This window comes from Antechinus flavipes, chromosome 3 (assembly GCF_016432865.1).
Source record: "Antechinus flavipes isolate AdamAnt ecotype Samford, QLD, Australia chromosome 3, AdamAnt_v2, whole genome shotgun sequence".
In the NCBI taxonomy this organism is placed as follows: domain Eukaryota; kingdom Metazoa; phylum Chordata; class Mammalia; order Dasyuromorphia; family Dasyuridae; genus Antechinus; species Antechinus flavipes.
Window position 1 is genome coordinate 382,353,961 of NC_067400.1, and position 23,397 is coordinate 382,377,357.

Genomic DNA, 23,397 nt, shown 5'->3' on the forward strand with positions numbered 1-23,397 from the left:
TGGATAATCTATACCCTTATTCCCTCCATTAGAATTCAGTTAAATGCATTGAAGTTATTTTTAAAATAATATTTTATTTCCCCAATTGCATTTAAAAACAATTTTTGACTTTTTTTAAGTTCCAGATTCTCTCACTTCTCTCTTCACTCCACTTTCCTGAGATTTCAAACAATTTGAAATAGGTTATACATGTGCAACCACACAAAACACATTTTCATATTGGTCATATTATGAAAGAAAAACTGTATGAAAGCTCTATAAGAGTCACTTATTAAAATATCCTTCCCCTCATACTGACCTGCTGGGATACAGAAACTTACCTTCAATGATTTGATCAACAGTTTGAAATGCTTCCTTAATGTTTCCTTGTTCTAATTTTTTTTCTGATCCAATGAATGACTTGTGATTTATTGCATCCTATGAAGATAAAAACAAATATAACAAAGCAATCAAAAATGGGACACACTTCAAGATTTGAGACTTTTTATGTGCCCCGTTATCATCTAACATATAAAACCACAACAGCCAATATATTGACAGTCTTGGGTCATTGTGAAGACCTCTTTTATTATATTTAACTACTTCCTTAGTTTTTATTTTTTCTTGAATAAGAAACACACACACACATACACACACACACACACACACACACACACACACACACACACAGTAAGTGAAGAGACATTAATACAAATGAAACTTATCTCAAGTCTCTTTAAATGTCAATCTATTGTTCTTTCCTGAGAAGATCTAACACAAATGGCATAGAAGGAGACCAAATTATTTTCTCTGGTTTGCTCCAGCAAACTGAACAGTTATCCACAGCTGCACAGGTTCCATGGATGCCAATGAAGGCAGCAGCCAGGCTGGAAACTTTTCATTGACCCCTTAAAAACTGACCTTAAAAACTTTACATTAACCCCTTAAAAACGCACAGATGTTCCTCTCTTCCACTGCCTATGACTTTGTTGCGATTTCTGGTTTTAATCCTAAATTCTATCTGTTACAACTTTTTTGTTCCCCCATTACCTTTCTCCTGAGACCAGGGAGGGTCCACCATGGACCACCAATGCCCAAATGAAGATAATAACTGCATCTTTAAGGATTATTGCAAGTTTCAAAGGGAAAAAATCCACATATAGTGTATTTTGAAAAGCTTTAAGTTGTGTAAATTTAGTAATGGTTATTGTCATATTTTATGTAGTTTCATTAGTACAATTTAGACATGACAAACTTGAATGTTTCAAGAAGTAGATTATCATGAAATTCAAATGATAATATGAATCTTGACAGAGGGACTAAAAACAGTTAAGTGATTCAGTATTCTCTTGAGACAGTAGAAAACAGAGTACCTTAATTGTCACAATCACTGGCTCCATGTCTTCATATACAATGTTCACCTTTTTAGCTGCCTGCTTAGCATGAAAGTATGAATCAGCTGCCACAGTACAAACAATCTGTCCCACACAAATTACCTGTAGAACAAGCCAACAATGTAAGCTAGGCTAGTTTCAGAGCATTCAGAACTATACTCAGTTCCTGATATGATAAAATATACTTAGTTTACAGGTCTGGAATACACACAAAACAAAGGATCCATTGAAAATGTTCTTGTAAACATGAACTATGACAAGCAAAGTACCTCATCCTGGGCATACAGCCTCTCTTCTTCATCACCATTTTCAGCCGGAACATCTTGAGCTGTTATTATATCAACTACTCCAGGCAGTGCAAGAGCCTCAGATGCATCAATAGAACTGGGAAAAGAACCTAAGCATTAGTGATATAGAGGGGTGAATAGAACAAAACCTCTATCCATTATGAATTCCAGAAATGCACTCATATAACCAGTGAATGATTGATTCAATACTGAGAATTCAATATAAAAACACAATTATAGAGAAAAAATAAAAAACATTCACTTCATGAGACATTTTCATGATTTCTTTTAGGGAGTGCTGAATAAAAGGAAAAGTATATCATAATAATTGATTGCTCCCATTGCCATGATATAATTTGAGAAAAGTTATTTAAGTTTTGACATCATAGGAAAATATGCATTGTAAATGTTCATTTAGAGAAACAAGCTGAAAACTTAAGAAGCTAAGTGATTATGTGAAATATTCTAGCCCTCTTTAAAAGTTCAAAGTTTTAAACCCCATTTAAAGTGGGGCTTCCCTTCCTTTGTTTTACCTGGCTTTATATTTTCATCTACTTCTGTCTGATGATATCTCTCCTCTTCCTCAAGGCTAATTGACCTTAGGTGTCACCTCCTCCATAAGGTTTTACTTAATGCCCCAAGCTCCTTAATCAATTAATTAATTAATTAAAAACCCTCCGGGGCAGCTAAGTGGCACAGTGGATAGAACACCAGCCCTGAAGTCAGGAGTACCTGAGTTCAAATCTGGCCTCTGGCCTCAGACACTTAACACTTCCTATCTGTGTGACCCTAGACAAGTCACTTAACCCCAATTGCCTCAGGAAAAAAAAAATCCCTCCATCTTTGAACCTCAAAAGCCACTCTTTTTGACATTTCCTTTACCTTCAACTTTCTTCTAATCTACATTATACTTATTTATTTAAATGTTTCATTTTCTCATATTGGATTTGAGGGAAATGGAAATTATGTATTAATTTATCTTTGTAACCCCAGCACAATACACATAAAATAAGAATTTAATTAAACAAATATTTATTAAATGTTTTTCTTACAATATGTCTTTTTATTAAGCAACCTCCCAGGACTATTTTTCAATATAAAACAGTTCAATTTACATGAACAAAAAACTTCAATGATAGTTGAATATGAAATTGTGTCTGTCAACAGTAGATGGTTTTCAATACTTCCTATATTAACTCACATGATTTTTGCATGAGGCTTTGTACTGGTTACTACAGCTAAGAAGAGTTCTTCATCTATAGCAGGCATGTCATCACAAAATATGGCTTCCCCAGTGGCATGTTTAATACCTGACTGATGCATGACTGGACGGCCAACAGGATCTTGAGGTGACTTCTGGGAGTCTATACACTGTTTAAAAACAAAAAATCCAAAACCCCAAACTAGAATGTAGACAAAAGTTCATACTTCTCAGACAAAATCAAAACAAAACAAAGACAAAAAATATTTTAAGCCTTTCAGTTATAAGCAGTTTTCTGGAAGGTATATTTCTCATTTCTATTGTTGTTCCCCAAATAAGTTTTTACAGTATCAAGGAATCTCAGAATTAGAAGGGATATTAGTGGTTATCTAATCCAATTCATATTTGATCAAGAGTATACTTTATAATATGGCTGGCACATAGATTGTTGAAATAAATCACTCTAATTTTTTAGGAATCTTTTCTAGAGAGCAAGATGAAATCTATCTCCCTATAGCCCAAATTCTGCAACTCCATGAAGATCAAGACCATTTCCTTTGTCATATGACAGTCCTTCAAGAACATGAAGTCAACTATCAGGTCCCTCCTAAATCTTTTATTCTAAGATAAACATCCCCAGTTCTTTCAATCTATCCACATAATATCATGATTTAAAGACAATGTACCTTCCTAAACTGTATTCTCTGGACATTCTCCAATGAATGACTATTCTTCATGAAAGGTAAAGGCCAAAACTGAACCCAGTACTCCAAATGTGGTCTTACTAAGGCAGAGCTCAGCAGGACCATTACATATTTCATTATGAACATGAATACATAGCATAGCCTAAATCTACATGGGCTTTTTTTTTTTTTTTTTTTTTTTTTTTTTGGTGTCACATCACACTGTTGCCTAATCTTGAAGTTAAGGTTAATTAGAATCCCCAAATTTTCCTCAAACAAATTGTGGTCTTCACATCCATTCCATTTTATGTTAGTGAAATTAAATTGTTTTGAATTTATATTATCCCTCATGTGATAACCTTGGTCTCCCTGCTTTCATTCTTTTTTCTCTTCTATACACTCTCCATGTATCTATCTGCTGAAATAATCTTCTGGCATGGGTCTGACTACATCACTTCCTTTTTAAAAAATATTCAGTAACTTCCTATTAACAAAATGTAAACTTGATAGCCTGATACTTAAAGCTCTCCACACCTTACCTTTCACTATCTTTCCAGCCTTGTTTCACATTACTCCCCTTCATAAATTCCACTCTAAGTTCATGATAGTATTTGATCCTCCTGCTTCCTTGCTAAAGTTGATCTCCCTGCCTGAAATGCACATCCTTCCTCATTTGTCTTTCTTCAAGATTTAATCCAGGTATTTCCTTCTTTGTGAAAACTTTCCTATTTCCCCTTCCCCACTCCCTACCACCATTTCCTTTTTCAGTTGTCAGTGCTGATCCCGTCCATTGATAACCATAATTACAAAGATTGAATTAAATTGCTATCTAGAGACAATAAATTTTTTAATTAAAATCAAGCATGATTTTTCATGCTTACTGGAATGAACGGTCATGATTCTTTGAAGGATTATACATTAAAAACAAAACAAAACTCCAAAGTCATAATATTTTATGTTTAACTTGCCATTTTACTTTTCTAGAAAAATTAAACCCACTGACCTCATAAGCCTGTGTCCCACAGGGTATGGTTAAGGGGAAATCTTCTAGGACACTTTGAAATTTGTTTGGGACATCAGGATATCCAGGATTCTGGAGGGGGAAAAAAAAGGATATCTTAACTGCTTTAAAATAAATCTGGTGACTCTTGAAGTTAATTAGCCACCAAATCACTGAGAAAACATAAGTGTTGGATTAACCTCAAGTAGTATTTTGATACTTATCCAAACCTTCTTCTCAAAAAGCCTTTTTTGCTATAGCAAATAACTTTAAAATACAACTAAGAATTAGTTTTGAAATTATAAACACAATTATATGTCATTGAAATTCTTAACAATAGATCAGGAGTAAAACAAATATCAAAAATAAAATAAAACCTTTGCTCTCAGATAAAAATAATTTTGATTACAGTAATCAAATATCTATCTTAGTCTTAAAAAATTAATGCTAGATACAAAAGCAGAAATACATTACCCTAATATTTAATTCCTGCACCACTTCCAGGTAGAATTTGAAAAAGAAACTGATTAAGAGAGTTCTTTTGTATTCTACCATTCCACCAAAGGATGAGCTTGGGATAATCACTTCATCTAGAATTAGCCTACAAGCTTCATCTAATATCTCCTCATTCCAGGGCCTAGATAAAAAAAAATACTAATTTAGTCCAATAAAATACACATAAAGCAACTGTGAAAAAGAAAATATATTTAAATCTTTTAAAAATTACTTTAAATGAATGCTAAGAAAGTATTCATATGTTAAAATTATAAGAACATATTCTTCTGCAGTCAACTTAAATGTATCTATGATCTTAATGATGTGGGTTCTCACTCTAATAGTGTAAGTTGTGATCTATCCATGAACATAAATATGCTTGTGTCCACATCTTACCTCCATAGAGGGTCGACCCAATATACTGTAGATTTTTAATATTTTGTGAATATCTCTGTAGGCTGGACATCTCTTATCCCTTTATTTTTTATTTTCATGTATGTCATCTTTCATATAATTTTAAATACATCATGATTGGTAATATACCACAATCTATATGTCTGCAATATATTTTTCATTGTTATTTATATCAACTATAATTTTTACTCTTTGTATCATAGAGTTCTGTGAATTGCAAGCATACTGCACCATCAGAAGAATATTAGTGTTTAAAAAAAAAAATGGGGCTTGGGTCAGAAAGCACCTTGGGATCTTTGAAAGCCCTCCATCATTCTCCATAGTGCAGTAATGCAACTGGGATATGATACATATGAATTGTATTCATCAAATTTTGTTTCTACTTAGCTTCAATCCAGTCTAGTGCTTCATCATGGCATGGAACTTTCTCTGTGCTTTTGAAAACTATATCAATAAAATATGAACTCTCCAGGTTCAAACATAGTATAAAGTTTTCCATTAGGGATTGGCACAAGGAACCATTTCAGAAACCTCAGATAGGTTTATTGCTGAAAGTGTGGTCATTAGGTGACAATTTTGGAAAGCCACCACAACTCCTAAATATTATTTACTAAGAAGGGGAAATGACACAATCAGCTTTGATTGTGAGTTACCCACATCAATGAAATCACAGATCTCTGATATAAAAACAAGTATTTTATTCTTAGGCCAATTTTGTAGGTGCTTCCATATAATATACTTTCATTCTAATGTATATATGACATTAATTGGATAAGGGATAACAGTCAGGGGTACTCTCACTTACTACTCACATGAAATGAACTTGAATACTAATTAAGCTCTCTCTCCCCTCCAATCCAACATGTACTCTTTTGCCAGAACACTCTTTAGGACTAGCAACTCTTAGTCATGTGCGCCACTTACTCAAAAACCTACAATGGCTCCCCAGGACCAATAAATAATGGACAAACTACTTAACCTACTTGGTACTCAAAGATCTCCATAACTGATTCCATCCAACATTGAAATGGTGTTCTCCATGAAGCCTTCCCAGGTCCATGCAGCAGAACTTTCTCTGAATTCTCATAATATCTCATCCATACTTCTCTAATGCTCTTAATATGTTCTAGTCAGTACTCTAGTAATCTGTAAATGTTCTCTCCCTTCATCCTTGTATTCTCTATAGTATAGTAAAAACTGGTTGAATGTATACAATACCTTCCTATGAGCTGTTGACATGATTTGTTTGCACTGACAGTAGCCGAGCCAATTCCTCCATATAAAATGTTTAAGTCCTTAATGGTGTTTGTGCCATCCTTAAAACAAACTCTCATTCCAGAATTCACAATTGCTAAGGCATTCTGTTGCCTCTGTGCCTGTCGAAAAGCTGACACAAACTCCCACTGGAAAAAAAACAACAACGTGAATGCAGTTCTTTTCTGTATTTCTTCTATTACATTAACCCACTCCATTTTTTGGAATCATAGAATCATAGACTTAGGAGTCAATTCTGTCTCTAATACTTATTTGTGTGATCCTAGATAAGTCACTTCACTTCTCTAGAATTTAGTTTTTTCTTTAAATGAAGGGGTGGGACAAGATCATTTCTAGGGTTTCTTCCAGCTTTAAAATTCTATGATTCTGTAGCTTTTCTATTGCATCTGGTGAATATTTTGCACGTAGTCCATGCTAAATATAGTGAAAGAGAATTCACAACCTAAGGCAGAATTTAGGTTTGAATCCTAGGTTTGCCAATTATTATCTGTGTAATATTAGCCAAGTCCTTTAACGTCTATGGTCCTCAGTTTCCTCATCTGTAAAAAGAGTCAGCTATACTAATGTATCTCTAAGATCTTGTTTGAGATCTAATTCTATAGTTTTAAGAAAGGAGAATATCAGTAATACTTGTTATTTTCAGTAATGACAATATCTCCGTATTTGTTAATAATTATTATTATAATACATAATATAATAATAATAACTAGTACTTAAATGGCACATTAAAGTTTGCAGTGCTTTGCCAATATTATCTTATCTAATTCTCACAACCCTGGGAAGTAGGTGTTATTATTGTCCCCATTTTACAGACTAAGAAGTTGAAACAGCCCAAGGTGAAATGATTTGCCTAGTGTCACACATCCAAGAAGTGTCTGAATTTGAAATGGAACTTAATGGTTGATCCAGGGTGCCATCTAGCTAAACTACAGTAAGCTTATAAAGATATCAATGTTTAAGATTCCCTTTGAGGCATAAAGTCTGTTACCTTGTAGAGAGGCAAAAAGGTACTTAGATAAGTTTTGTTGTTCAGATCTTATCAATAAAGGAATAAGGCTTTCACATACTAGCAATTTCCTGTGTATTACTTAAAATTTAGTTGGTTATTTGACCACCTTGCTGGCATTCTTGTTTGTTTAGAATACCATGACCAAAATGGAAAAAAAAATAAAATTATTTTTTATCTTTAATATTTTCTCCATAGAGGTATTGGTTCAAGTCTAGAGTCTTTTTCTAACCAGTCAAGTAATCATGAGTATATCCTCTAAGTGTTTCTTTGAGCCTGCTTCCTCATATGCAAATAAACAGAGCTTGACTAGATGGTCCCTAAAGTGCCTTCAAGCTCTAAAATTCTATGATTCCAAGTAAGATCTTTTCAGAACTAATGAAATTTTAAGACAGGAAAAGTTATGAAATTTTCTAAAGGATCAAATCTAAGATTAATATGTGATTGTTAATACTTGAAATTAATGTTATTATTCATGTTTGTATGTACAAAATATACTAAGTATTTATGTGGGGTTTGATATAAATTTAGCATTTTTTCAACACCCTTTCCCCACCCCATTAGCCTAATGTTGTATAGGGTTAAAAGCAAAAACCTTGCTAAAAACAAAACAGAGGATCATCATTATCTCTTACCTTTTTAGAGAGAGGAATAAAAACAGAAACTAAAACCTGCTCAGGTGTAAGTTTTGCATTTGGCGACCCAGCAAGAAAATGATCATTTAAAGGGAGTTGTTGGGTTCCTTCTGTAAAGCAAAAGAATAATCTCTTATAAAGTTTTCACCAAAATAAAAAAGCAAGTTACATTCTTATAATGCCAACTACAATCAATCTTATAAAGGAAAATGCATTTGAAATAAAAAGATATCCAAGGAAGACTGAATGTTTTATGTATGAACTCAGAAGGCTCAACCAGCGGTTGGGCACAAATAGTCCATATGAACATTTGGAGTAAATTTGCCTTTACATTTTTACATTTCACACTTCACTCCAGCTGTTCTGCTCATAGAGCACCACATTTTATTTTATGTAGACATGTCATGCTGGATGGTCCTATGCCAGTTCTCCCATGTCTCACAATTGATATCAAAGTTCTTCTAAGAGATCTTGATAGTGTCCTTGTATCACTTCTTCTGACTCTGTGAAAGTCTGTCTTGAGTGAGCTCTCTGTAAAATAGTCTTTTAGACAAACATACATTTATCATTTGATCAATGTGGCCAGCCCATTGGAAGTATGCTCCAATAAAATTTGAATGCTTGGCTCTTTAACTCAAGAAAGGACCACAGTCGTCAAGCCAGCTAATCTTCAGAACCTTCCTAAGACAATTCAAATGGAAATGATTTTTTTAAATGCCATGGTATGGCATATGGTATACATGGTATAGTGCCAGATTTCACAGGCCCACAACAATGAGGTCAGCAAAACAGTGCTGTAGACTTTCAATTGGTAATCAGTCTAATACTTCTTTCCTACACTTTTCTCAGGAGCTTCACATTGTGATGGCTCTGGCAATGTATGAGCTGATCTCGTTGTCCATGTGTACATCCCTGGAAAGTATATTCCCAAGGCAAGTGAATTATTCGCAGCATTCAAAATGAGAGTCTTCCTAACTCTAGGATTGGCACTTTTATCCACTGTGCCAACTAGCTTTCAGGGTATATATATATACATATATATATATAACATATTATGTATAACTATATATATTATATTGTTATACATAATATGATATATATAATTATATATTAATTACCACCTGGTACTTAATGATCCATTCTTGTAGAAGAAGAAAATGATACTATCAAAAATTACAATAAATAAAAGGAGGTATAAATCATTTAAATAATAAGAGCTGACATTTCTATGACTATTTAAGACTACAAAATAATTTATGTGGATTATTTCCTTTCATTCTCATAAGTTTCCTGATAGGAATAACATTGTTCTTGGGAGATATAAATTATTATGTATAGCAGAAGAGATAGTGACTTGTTCAAAATCATATAAGTATCAAGTTGTAGTGTGAGAATTCAAAGCCAGTTCTCTTGAAGTCCAACATTCTCTTTCTACTGTATCTTTCCTAAGGAAAAAGACTAATGGTATAAAACGCATACATTCACATTATCCCCTTCAAAGTACTCATTTAATTATACACTTATTCCAAAGATGCATAATAGTTCTGAACTTTAATTCTGAATTTTAATTCAAAACCCACAGTGCATTCTTTTGAATAGCTTTAGTGGTAGCAAATCTTTGTCCTGAACCAAAAGATTTTATTTTTAGAAACTGCCAAAAAAACAAAAAAAAAAAGTCATTCAGAGGCACATCTGATAAATAAGATGAGGAGTCATGGACAATACTATTTCATAGTCAAACATATTACCGGACTAGAAAGTCATTATACTTCTTCCTCCCTTGGTAAGTGCTTCCAGAAAAAGTGGTCCCAAAATGTTCTGATCAACAGCCATAGACCTTCTTGATTGCACATTTGGATCTATTTGAGAATCACTATGTCTCATCCTTTGGGAATGGCAGAGGAGCTTTACTTTTATCACAGGCTTTACTTCTATGATAGTTCTGTCCTTTCTTTCTTTGAAAATGGTCCCACTAGTCCACTTTCTACAGGTTCTGAGTTTTGACCTGTTTTCCCTATAATAAATGATCCATCAAGCTGATATATTTCCCACTCTCAATCTATATTTACATAATGGTCAATGGCATCTTTTGCAAGGGCTGAATATAAATAAATTTGTGATTGTGAAACAGAGCAAATCTGACTTCAGATGTTTAATCTAAGCCTCCAAGAAATCATGCTGGTTTAACGGTTTCCCCCAAAAAAAACATTTTCTGTGCTTTGCTGCCCTCTTGTGGAAATCATTAACAAGCAATGAACAGTTCCAAAGTAAAAGAAACCACCTAGTCCATAAACTGAATAATCAGCAGCAACATAATCTGTAGGACCCTCACAAGGATGTTTTCCCATTGCTTCTTTAAAAATGTGGACAAGCTATTCAATTCAACTGAACCTCAGTTTCATCATCTATAAAACAAGACAATATCTTCCTTACCTAACCTACTTTTTCCTTTCCTTCCATACTGTGGTATAGTCCTAACATGGATTCTTAATAGTTGTATGAGCCTAGACAAGTTAGTAACCTCTCAATCCCAATTTCCTTAGATATTGTTTTTGACCTCATCTTCATATCAAGGAGCTTATGTTTTTTGTTTTTTGTTTTTTTTTCCTTTAATGGAGAATTTTATAGAAATGTGTCCCAGTCTGCTCTGAAAAACTAAGGAAGACAAGATACTTGCTGGTCATATTATAAAAATTTGTTGGAGAGAAAGAGAAATGATAACTATCCCCTCCCTTACCTGATGATTTAAAGATTTCAAGGGGTTTTGTTTTTTCTCAATAAATTTTTTAAATAAAATTTTAATACTATGAATTGCTTCCTTAATACACTTTTAGTCAACCAAATGGGATTTTTTAATCATATCCTACAAGAAATAAAAATGAAATAATTCTTCAAAGATTTTACATTCTATATTTTCTGATAAATTTTCCTAACACAACCTATGAGCCAGGAGATTGAGGAAAAAAAACCCCAAATACAGGCTTTTACATCACACAACAGTTTATGACACAAGGTTACATACCATTATATAACAAACACCAGCATTTGCAGTGGGAGCCTAGTTTCTCACCTTTTGATACCAAGTTGAGTACACAATTGCCTACACCCAAAACAGGATTGAGATCAGATATTGGCAGCCGACTTATAATGTGTCCTCCTAAGGACTAAACAAATAAGATTATTTTACAACTTTGGTTACTTTTATGATTATTCTATTTTCATAAAAGCTGAAGTAACTATAGCTGGGAAATAACATTAATTTTCAGAAAACTTGCAATTTCTCTTTAACTTAACCTAAATGTCAAATTAGAAATGTGCTATAGATCAGAGATTTTCTTAGACATCATGGACTAAAACAAGTCAAGGATCAATTCATCCCTTTCCTTTACCTACAAAATAAAAAGAATGAACATGAAATTAGTGTAATTATTTAGCTATTATTTACTTTTAACTCAAAAGGACTTCAAAGAACAATATTGGCTATGACAAATTTATTTTGGGACTAAACATGGGTCTAAAATTATGTGGACAAATTCTTCCAGCCCACATGAAAAAGACAAATGAATAAGTTTATGAATAAATGGAATCATTTTATGATCCATTCTTCTTTGATTATTTTATCTATTTTCTGGCCCCTGGATCAGAATACTTACAGCCATGTTCCTGATCTGCTGGCCAGCCAAAGTTCTCAAATGTTTCAAGAGAGCTCGATAAATTTGAGTCTTCTCCACTGGGTGCCTTAAAACCATTTCAGTTAGAATTTCTTTCACCTTGGCCAGACTGCAGCCAGCACCTATGGTCAACCCTAAAAACAAGTTACTTCAATTAATAAAATGTGAATGACTTCTGATTATAAACATGATGGGCACATTGTGTAGCTTAGAGTTCCATGTGGAGGCATGGTAGTAACATGGGAGTGGAGGGTGTTAGGACCTAAGACCAACTCTCTTTTTTTACCCACTCTGTTTTTCAGAGCTAAGGACTAGCATGCAAATTATGTTCTGAGCTTGACATAACAACTTCCTTTGCTCTCTGGATGAATTTTGCTGCACCTAAATCACAGAACTGATAATCCCGAGACAAGTACCAACAGGTACTTACCAACGGGCCTGGACTTGAAGCCTTACTATAAATAATTTTCTTTTTTATCACTAGACAACTTTGCCTCATTGTTACTGTTATACCTAACCACTATTTCTATACTACACTGTTTGATTCTTTATCTAGCCTCAGTTCTCCTATTTGTGGAAGCCCTGATACATGTGTCTAATTTCACTCTCCCAATGGAATTATAAAAAGCTTTTTGCTTTTAACCTGAGTTCTTTGGTCTTTTAGAGTTAACAGCAGATGCAAAATCTCTGTGACTCTTTGGTCATTTATTACCAGAATTAACAAGTGAAAGGTGATAGAGGTCTTTGACCAAATAGATCTTAATTAGATAAGTAAAACTGACTAGTCAGCTGTACCCTAGTCTTTGTGTTGCCATTGGTTTTCCCCTCTCATAATCATATTATAAGATGGTGCATAAATTCCCCATTTGGTGGAGGAATAATAAAAATGCAATATAATCCATATCACCATTGAAAACAGTGTTGGTAATCCTATGGTGAAGTCCAGTTTTAGAAGAAATTAATAATTTATATTTATATAGTATTGTTTGAATAGCTAAAGAGCTTTACATGCCTGGTCCCATAATAGTCACTGCAATAATAACCATAGCTGACACTGTAAGCATTTTAAGGTTTACAACATGTTTCCCTATTATCTCATTCGATCCCTAAAACAGTACTTCTTAACTTGAAATCTATTTTTTTAATAGATTGTGATAAGAATACTTCAATATAATGTTTCCTTGGTTATACTATTTATTTTATTTCATTCATTGAAATACATTATTCTGAGAAGGGAGCCATACTTTTTGCCATACTGTCAAAGATGTCTATCCATAATTGAAAACAAAATTAAAAACCCTTGCCTTGATCTTCTGGAGGTACAGCCAAGATGGTAGAATAGAGAAACACTTAACCAAGCTCTCCTAGCATTCTTTTCCAAACAACTTTAAAATAACACCTCAAATCAAATTCTAGAATGGCATGGGAAAAAATATGAATTGGACACAAGCCCAACAAGAATTCCTGGAAGAACTAAAAAATAATGTTCAAAATCAAAATCAAGCAGGTAAATTTCAGAAAAACCTGGAAAGACTTACATGAACTGATGCTGAATGAAGTGAGTAGAATCAAGAGAACATTATACACACTAACAGCCACATTGTACAAAGATCAATTATGACAGATTTCACTCTTTTCAGAAATAAAATGGCCCAACATAATTCCAAAAGACTCATCATGGAAAATGTTAATCCACATCATAGAAAGAACTATTGAGTCTGAATAGAAAGCAAAGCATAATGTTTTCACATTGATTTTTTTTTATTTTTCTCAGTTTTTCCATTTTGTTCTTCTTTTATATGACAAAAATAAAAATATATTTAACATGATTGTACATGTATAACATATGTCAAATTGTCTTCGAGGTTGGAGGGAAAAAGAAGAAGGGAGGCAAATTTTGAACTGAAAATCTTACAAAAATGAATGTTGAAAATTACATGTAATTAGAAAAAAATACTATTGATGTAAAAAAATACCAAGGAATATATAGTTCAATAATGTAACAACAAAAAAAGAAATAAAAATATTTTCTTATCTACCCCAAGAAAAGATTTTTCTTCTCCACACCCCTCCACACACATACACACCAAAAAAAAGGAAAGCATCATTGTACTCACAATATGGCTATTCATTACTGGTTTTCCCTATTTGAGACAACAACCAATAAGAGATGGATGAGAGCTTATTACTAAGAAATGTGTGTGTGTGTAAACATAGGATTCATAAAATTGTTCCAATGCTTGGGCGTATAAGCTCAATATCTCAACATACTTATATAATAAGTGTTTAGATTGAAATATGGAGGCATTTTTTAGCAATTCTTTGGAGGGCAGAGTTATAGATAAATATTATTTTCATCTAAGTCTTTGTATGAGTTGCTCAAAAAAGCTAGGAAGCTGGCTTCACTTGTTCAAGTTAATAATGGAGGTTACCACTGATGAGAATGATCACAGACTAGACTTTTGCCTGAGATAATCATTCCAGTATCTTACCTATAATACATTGCCAATACCTGAGGAAAGAATAAAAAACTTTCAAAATCTCAACCAAAAAAAAAATCAAATAAGAGGAAAAGTTAAGTAAAGTGGATAGTGCACCAGCCTTGAAGTCAGAAGGACCCGAGTTCAAATCTGGCCTCAGATACTTCATCCTTCCTAGCTGTGTGACCTTGGGAAAATCACTTTAACCCAATTGCCTCAGCAAAAAAAAAAAAAAAAAACCTAAGGAAGAAACTTATGAAAAGACAATTAACATCTTGGTAAATGAGGCAAAAAAAAATTGAAGAAAATAATACTAAAAAGCAGAATTAGCCAAATGGAAAAAGAAGGACCCCTCAAAAAATCACTGGTGAAAATAATTCCTTAAAAAGCAGAATTTGGGCAAATGAAAAAAGAGGTACAAAAGCTTGCTGAAAAAAATAATTCCATTATGGAATATTATTGTTCGGGAAGAAATGACCAACAGGATGATTTCAGAAAGGCCTGGAGAGACTTACACAAACTGATGCTAAGTGAAACGAGCAAGGCCAGGAGATCATTATATACTTCAACAAAAATACTATATGATGATCAATTCTGATGGACCTGGCCATCCTCAGCAATGAACCAAATCAATTCTAATGGAGCAGTAATGGACTGAACCAGATACACCCAGGGAAAGAACTCTGGGAGATGACTAAGAACCATTACATTGAATTCCCAATCCCTATATTTTTGCCTGCCTGCATTTTGGATTTCCTACACAGGCTAATTGTACAATATTTCAGAGATTCTTTTTGTACAGCAAAATAACGGTTTGGTCATGTATACTTATTGTGTATCTAATTTATACTTTAATATATTTAACATCTACTGGTCATCCTGCCATTTAGGGGAAGAGGTGGAGGGAAAGAGGGGAAAAATTGGAACAAAAGGCTTGGCAATTGTCAATGTGTAAAATTACCCATACATATAACTTGTAAATAAAAAGCTATTAAAAAAAAGAAAAAAATAATTCCTTAAAAATTAGAAATGGACAAGTGAAAGCTGCTGACTCCATAAGAAATCAAGAAATGAAAAAATCAAATCAAAATAACTGAAAAAGAGAAGAAAATATCAAATATCTCATGGGAAAAACAACTGACCTAGAAAATGGAGATAGATAATATAAGCTCATGATCAAAGAAAGATTCTAGACATCATATTTCAAGAAATTATCCAGGAAAATAGCCCATAAATCTTAGAATTAAAGGATAAAATAGAAATTGAAAGAATCTATCAATCACCTTTTGAAAGAGATTCAAAATGGAAACTCTCAGAATATCATAAACAAATTCTAGAGCTCCCAGAACAGAGAAAATATTGCAAGCAACCATAAAGAAACCATTGAAATACTGTGGAGCACAGTCAGGATAAACAAAATATAACAATTTAGACAAAGCTATAACTAGAAAAGAGATATTGTAACTTTAATGCTGACAGCAGAGCAAAGCTTTGTAATCTGGGGTGAATAGATAGATTTTAGGGATCCTTTGATCCTTGGAACAAAGAGATCCAACTTTGAATTTGGAGGGGGAGAATGCATCTTTATTTTCACTCACTACTAATTGAAATGTAATACTTCCTTCAATCATTAATGAGACTATAAGCATTATTCTAAGATGGAATCCATAAGTTTCACCAGCTTACTAAAGAGTTCTGTGATACAAAAATATTTAAGAATCTCTGCTTTAAAGGAAGTCAGTGGTTCTTTAAAGCTTTGGTTCACTGAAATAGCTACTTTCCTCTTTCTCCTTTCTCCATCATTACCAGCCCTGTCAGCCTCCCTAATGGTTGTTTCTTGACTGTTCTAGAATCTGTCTTCCCCCAGACTCATGGAGTGGTCCTCTATCTTTTGTTCCTCAAATAAGAAAATTATTAATGATGGTTTTGAATTCAGGCATCACCTTTTACATGAGCCTTTCTTGATTTCCCTACATCTTAATGTACTCCCTAGTATCCTTTCCCAAAATTACGTTGTATTTACACTATAGATAAATAGATAGATAGATATAAATACTTTACTTCCCCCTAAATATGGTATATGCTCTTTAAATGATGGTTTTGGTTTTTGTCTTTTTAACCCTCGAGTACGATAATCTTTCCAAAATATTCTGTTTATTAGATTTCTTGGGCAAAAAAGGGTCACGACTAGAAAAAATTTAAGAATCCTTGATTTTATACAAATCTCCTGAGATCCAGGCAGATAAACTCTCTATTACACTGCTGTTTTATGTTGGTACTCAAAAGACATTCTGCTATCTTCTTTGAACAGAACTTTTTTTGTACATTTTTATTATCCATTTAACAATAATGACCACTTACTAGAGTCTCCAAAGAAAATGGAATTAGCCAGCTTACTATCTTCATTACTTGGGAGTTATCTGAGTCCCTTATGATTATTACTTCTAAGATCACAAAAATGACAAAATTTTCCAATAGAGGGAGCACATCCCTTAACTTTGGAAAGTTGTACAGCATTAGTGACTATTTTTAAAAAGAATCCCTGATGTACTTTGATATTTGAAATTAGTTAAGAAAGGACTCTGTTCTTTGGATTTTATAAAACAGATATTTATTTAGACTTCAAAGAATGTTTACAATGAGGTTATACAAACAGGAATCCAAAAGAAAATCAAATGTGAGTTTAGAGAACTTGTCTTTGTACAGCTTAAGCTACTCATCATTTTTCCTGGATGATAACAACAAAACTGAAGGCAACAGCACACAATTCATGTATACAATCATGGTGCGACAAGGGTGCCCCTGTGCTGTGAGAGCAAAGGGAGGAGAGATTTTCTCTAATCAACATAATCATAAATATGATGTAGAAGAGCAAGGTTTACAACTAGCTCTTTCTGAATTTTAAACCCTGAATGAATAAGAAACACCAAAGATGTACCTTAAGTAATATCCTTACCAAGAATCAGAAAAGGCATAGGATAATATAGTTAAACTGCTTTTCACTTAAAGCACTATGCAGATGGTCATTATTATTATTATTATGATTATCTATGTACTGTAGGCAAAGCTTTAAAATTTCAATCACTCTATGCTATTGTCTATTAGAAACTTTCAATTATTACTTTTAAAAAAATGCAGCTTGGCTTATGTCAAAATAAATGCCTAAAGAACATGTTGAGCCAGATTTTCTAGCTTTTAAAACATGCATATTATAAGAAGAAATATCTTGAAATGTCCTTCCTTATACCCCATGGAGTTGTCCCCGGGGTCTTGCCTTTTTTAGACTGTTCCCTTATGATAACTATTCAATCATAATGTTTGTCCCAAATGGAGGAAAAATGATGTCTCCATTGTTTGCATTTCTACATTTTGCTTCAAAATCAAAGTAGAGTAATATTAGAAAAGGCTAAGAGTTTTTCTAACTAGTTCTTTGTCCTTTGCTTCTTCAAAAGAATTCTAATTCTATTTCATACTAAATCATTATAATTAGATTACTATAGACAATATGTAATTGTGAAGACATTCAGTAACTGAAGAATGAAGATTTTTCTATGAATGAAATAAAATAATAAATGCTAAATAAAATTTCCCCACTTTTTTCACTTTATATTATATTAGAATTCTCATACAATCATAAAATAATAATGATCCAGCAAATTACATCCTGAACTGGGAAGCAATTCATGAAATTTATTTTTCTTTTATTTTATGCTCGGTAACTAGAGCAAATCAATAAAATAAAATATGTATAATGGGGAGAAAAAATAACGAAAAGATAATGGCAATGTTTTAGTATATAGTGTATGGCAAGGGTTATTTTCCAGATGATGATCTACTGCTTTCATCTTTGCTGAAAATAGGAGGAAAACCATTTTCTATAGCACAAGAAGAATAGGTTAGATACAAAAGTTTTCCTGATACAAAAGATTGTTAGAAATATTCATGTGAATGAAGTTAGATGTGAACATAAAACTGTGTCTGAAGTCAGGTTGTACACCCTTCCCTGGAATTTCTTGAGAATGGTTTCTTACCTGGGATGCTTTTAAATGCAGTTCTTTCTGGCCAAGATGAATCTTGGTGTTCCATGATTATTCAAATCCACATTGCTTTTCTTAGCATAACCACCAACATAATGCCTTAATTTAAGTAGAAACATACCTTGGTTTGCATCAATCATCACAACATTCAATTCCAAAATTCTCGCGGGAGAGATAATAACTGGATGATAGACATCTTGGAATTTCATGTTGAGTCCTAAAACATAAAAAAGGTTGCTAATAAAAAGAAGGCAAGTTAAGAATCTTTCTAGAAATGACACGATAGCCAAGAAAAGGAACAGTCACAAGGCAAACATACTGTAATAAGTGAAAAGTTCTGAGGTTCTCTATTCTTTTTATTAGGTGTAAGCAATTATTGAACAAGCTTTTATTGTTTGCATCCTTATGCAAGGCCCTATTCTAAGATGCTAAGGAACAGACAAAGATAAATAAGGCACAATTCCTGCTCTGAAGGAACTCATTAAGTCTGGGGATATTTTCATTGTCTATGATGTTCAAAAATACAAGAATGCTAATTGTAGAAAATGGAAATATTTCAGGGCTAGATCTATAGGACACATAGTACCCTTTTAGAATAAATATTAAATATTTAGCATGCTATGTGTTATCATTGTAGCAGGCCAATATTGATGTTACCAGCAATATATTTTCACTTTGGATTTGCTAACATGCTATCTTCTTCTGTTAGCTTTTGTCTCATAAAGACAGAAACTCAAGGCCAAATTGTGATCTTGAACATGAGGCACAATTCAACTACTTACCTACAAAGGTGTTCCCCATGACAAGAGGCGCTTGGGGATATTGCAATTTGAGTTCCAAAAGGTCACTTAGGGTTGCAGGGGAAATCCAGGTAACTCTCTCACCCTGGAACACCAGCGTTTTCTTTCTTGCCTCTTCTGCCATTCTCTACAATTAACAAAGTAATACCCATTAATTCTAGAAAAATGATGAAAGGTAAACATTTGGCTGAGGCTTGCAAATAAAATAAAAAATCAAAAGAATGTACTCTGGAATTTGAAGTTAAGAAAACTGGTTCAAAGAATGTATGTAATCAATTTATAATTAAACTTGCTACTGTATATGCATTTCCATCTCCTATGATATAAAAACCAAACAAATTTTAATTAAATCTTATTTGAAAAGAGATGAATGAAACATTATCTCAGGATGAAATATTTCAGACCATATTTCCAACTTACAAACTAATTATTGCTTGGATTACAAATAATGATAGAAATGTAAACAAGTCTTTAAGCCATGTGTGGAGGACATGTGCTCTCTTCATTTTTTTAGGTTCCAAGTCCTTAACTGAGTGTTCATGGCACTGTACAGTATCTGTATTTTCCTTTCATATAAAAAACTGACTCAACAGGCAGAGAAGATGCAGGTTTTCTAAACCTGTTTCTATTATTAACTCAATGTATAACTTCTGGGCAAGACATTTAATTTCTCTAAGTTTTAGTTTTTCATCTGCCAAAAGGGGAGCCAAATTATATGACCTCTAAAGTTCCTAAGATTCTATTCATTTTAAACTCCAAAGGGAGACCTCTTTTTTTAAAATAAGGTAATGTGGACCAAAAATTCAAACTAAGTAATTCCACTCTAGTTGAAAAATGAGAAATTTTGCCAGTTTATCACAGAATGTTGAAATAGGTTTGAAGGAACTGTGTAGCTTTGTTCTATTACAGATTAATAGCAATAACATTTGCACAGTGCTTTAAGGATTTCAAAGCACTTGGTTTGCTATATTCACAATCTTTTATTTTATTGTTTGATCATTTCTGATTGTGACTCAATTAGGGGTTTTCCTGGCAAAGATACTAGAGTGATTTGTCATTTCTTTCTCCAATTTATTTTAACAGCTGAGGAAACTGAGGCAAACAATGTTAAGTGGTTTGCCTCGGGTTGTACAGCTACTAAGCTACTAAGTTACTAAGAGGAAGATAAGTTTTTCTGACTCCAGGCCCTACTCTCTAGCTGTAGACGCTCAACAGCCCTTTAAGGAAAGTGATATTATTATTCCAATTTTACAGTTGAGAAAATTAAAGTTGTAATTAAATGATTTGCCCAGGGTAACAGCATTATCCAAAACTCTATCCATAGGGCACCTACATGTCCTCAGGAAGACGTAGAACTGTCTTCAAGGATCTGAAGAGTTACCATGAATGTAGCCTTGGGAAGTAATGGGCTTTCCTGCATCATCAAGCAGAGTTAGGGAGATGTAGGGATTCTGTTTGAGGGTTCGACTAAACATCCAGCAAAATACCTTCTGACTCAAACATCTTTTGATTATGTGAAGAGGGATTAGACTTATTAGCTGTGGATCCAGGGTGGGGGAATAGAAACAATGAGTAGAAGGTTTCAGAGTCATATTTAGGTGTGATATATTGATCAAAGATTATAGAGACAGAGTTGAAAGCACAACAAAGATCAGCTATCCTGCTTGTCCAATCTCATTTTACACATGAGAAAACTTGAGACCTCATAAAGCTAACTGACTTGCTCAAGGTAATAGACAGTAGAATGATTATTTGAATCCAAGTTCTGATACCAGACCCAGAGCTCTTTTCACTGTACCAAGCTGCTTCTGGAGAAATACTTCTTAACATTTACCATTGTCCAAAACTGTAACAAGCTACTTCAGAAAGGTAAGAGGTTCCTCTCCACTAGAAGTCTTTAAAAAAAATTAGATGATCAATTTTCAATTATGTTATTATGGGGGTTCTTTTTCAATTATGGCATGGACCAAATGACCACCAAGATCCCTTTCAAGTCTAGAATTCTAAGAAATTATTATACAGACTTTGGAAATAATCTCCTTCAAGCACTTCATTTGATACATGAAGGGATTGAAAACTGGAGTGGTGATGGTGTCTGCCCAAAACCACACTTTTTGGGGGGAGGTGGGTTTCCAAAAGATTGTACTTTGAAAGCTTTAATAGCTTAAGGCTTTTGAAAAAGCCTGCAAATGACTCCAAGTACACTACTTCTTAAAGATAAATTTAGGAAATATTTCTTAGAGTAAATGTATGGAATGAAAGCTGGAAGGGAGTTCAGAGCTGAACATATCCTTCAGCAACATATCCAAAAAGTGGTCATCCAAGCTTTTCTTGAAGACTTTGAGGAAGAAGGAAACTACAATTAATTGTTAGAAAAATTTTATTTCAAGCCTCAATATTTTTTGTAACTCTTTACATTCTCACATATTGGTCCCCTGAGACCAAACTCTAACCCTCTTGACAATTCCTCAAATACCTGAGGAAAGTTATCATGTCTCCTTAAGTCTTTTTTTTTTATAAACTAAATATCCTCATTTCCTTCAGTTTCAAACAGATGATCTTGAAGTCCTTTACTGTCCTGGGTTCTTCATTATCCAAGTGCTCTCTTGAAAGATCAAGATCAGTGTCCTTTCTCAGTGTCCTTCCTTAAAACTGAGCACCAATATATGTGTGGTCTTAGCAGAGCAGAATACAGAGGGATGATTAGATTCTTAGTACTGGACACACAGAGCCTCATTGTCTACCATTTCACACTGCTAATTCAAATAGAGTTGACTGTGTGGTAAAAGGCACAAACCTTTTCTAGATTAACTATCTAATCATGTTTCTTCTTATGAAGTTGATTTTTTTTAGCCCAAGTATAAAATGTATATATCCCCTGTTAAATTTTATCTTATTTTCAGTCATGTCTTACTCTTCATGAGACCATGGATCATACAATCCTTGGAGTTTTCTTGACAAAGATATCAGTGTAGTTTGCCATTTTCTTTTCCAGTGGCTTAGGAAGTGACTGGCTCAGGGTCATATAGCTAATATGTATCTGAGGTCAAATTTGAAGTCAGGTTCTCTATCCACTGAGCCACTTAGCTGCCATAAGCCATCTAGCTGTCACTCTTTCTTATTAGATTTAGCAAAAAATTCTAACCAATCAAAACCATTTTAAATCCTAGCTGTCTCACCCACAAAATTTATCCCTCTAGGTTTTATGTCGTTTTATCCAAGGTGCTGAACAAAGTGACTTTTAAAATATTAATTTTGATCTGAGAAATTGAGGTAGAACTGGGGACTAAACAGGAAAGGATTATGAATGTCTAAAGACTGATGAGATGAACAGAGTTCACATTAGGTCTAGACACAGCAGTAGGTTGGACTTCCAGAAAAGTCAGTGACCCAGAGAGTAAAAACTAAAGGTCCCTTGGCTAGAAGATAAATGGAAAACAAGAACCACCTGGAAGAAATTGTTGAAACTTTCAACTTGTGCCAAGCTAATTGAGTAATGCAAGATTGTGGGACTTTTCCCAATTTATTCTAATTACAATTAATTTGTGTTTTGAGTTTTGAATTGAGGAACTAATTACTTTGTAACTGAATAGGTTTTGAGTGTACTTTATGACAATGGACATTGTAAACTGTGAAGGGATACCACAGAGGGAAAAAAGGGAATGGAGAAAGATTATGTTATAAGGGGAAGTGCAAGGAAGAAAAATCAACCCTCTTTGATACTGTGGGTCCCCCATGGGACTGAAGAAAAGTCATTCAAGGTAAAGAGAAGTAGGAACCAGAACAGGAACCTTTGTTTTTTGCAGAGAAGGGGAGGATGACCATGCTTAAAAGCAGAAATCAATGAAAAAAAAAACATACCATTAGTTCAGGTGGAAATATAAGTTCTTGGGTTGGGTCCAAAGGCAAAAATTCTTCTTCTTGGTACAGTTTGGTGCAGACCTTTAAAAAAAATTAATCAGTCACAAATAGCAAAAACTATAGTTAATCAGTCAACAAGAATTTATTAAGTGCTTTCAATATACCAAGTGGTGGGGAAA

The 23,397-nt window shown here is 33.6% G+C and overlaps 1 protein-coding gene across 3 annotated transcripts in view; it reads right to left on the reverse strand.

Moving 5' to 3' along the window:
* Window positions 1–23,397, reverse strand: part of LOC127554414 (aldehyde oxidase 3-like) — an 83,364-nt gene that overhangs the window by 42,035 nt on the left and 17,932 nt on the right. For all 3 annotated transcript variants that reach the window (XR_007951980.1, XM_051985906.1, XM_051985905.1), the window contains exons 8-20: window positions 23,219–23,299; window positions 19,340–19,484; window positions 18,679–18,774; window positions 12,023–12,174; window positions 11,440–11,533; window positions 8,370–8,479; window positions 6,672–6,856; window positions 5,019–5,181; window positions 4,548–4,637; window positions 2,862–3,031; window positions 1,643–1,757; window positions 1,353–1,475; window positions 321–417 (exon numbers count right to left, since the gene is read on the reverse strand). Coding sequence is in view for 2 of the 3 variants with exons in the window: in XM_051985906.1 (XP_051841866.1) it covers window positions 321–417; window positions 1,353–1,475; window positions 1,643–1,757; window positions 2,862–3,031; window positions 4,548–4,637; window positions 5,019–5,181; window positions 6,672–6,856; window positions 8,370–8,479; window positions 11,440–11,533; window positions 12,023–12,174; window positions 18,679–18,774; window positions 19,340–19,484; window positions 23,219–23,299 (1,621 nt within the window). In the remaining variant the exon portion in view is untranslated. The remainder of the gene's footprint in view (window positions 1–320; window positions 418–1,352; window positions 1,476–1,642; window positions 1,758–2,861; window positions 3,032–4,547; window positions 4,638–5,018; window positions 5,182–6,671; window positions 6,857–8,369; window positions 8,480–11,439; window positions 11,534–12,022; window positions 12,175–18,678; window positions 18,775–19,339; window positions 19,485–23,218; window positions 23,300–23,397) is intronic.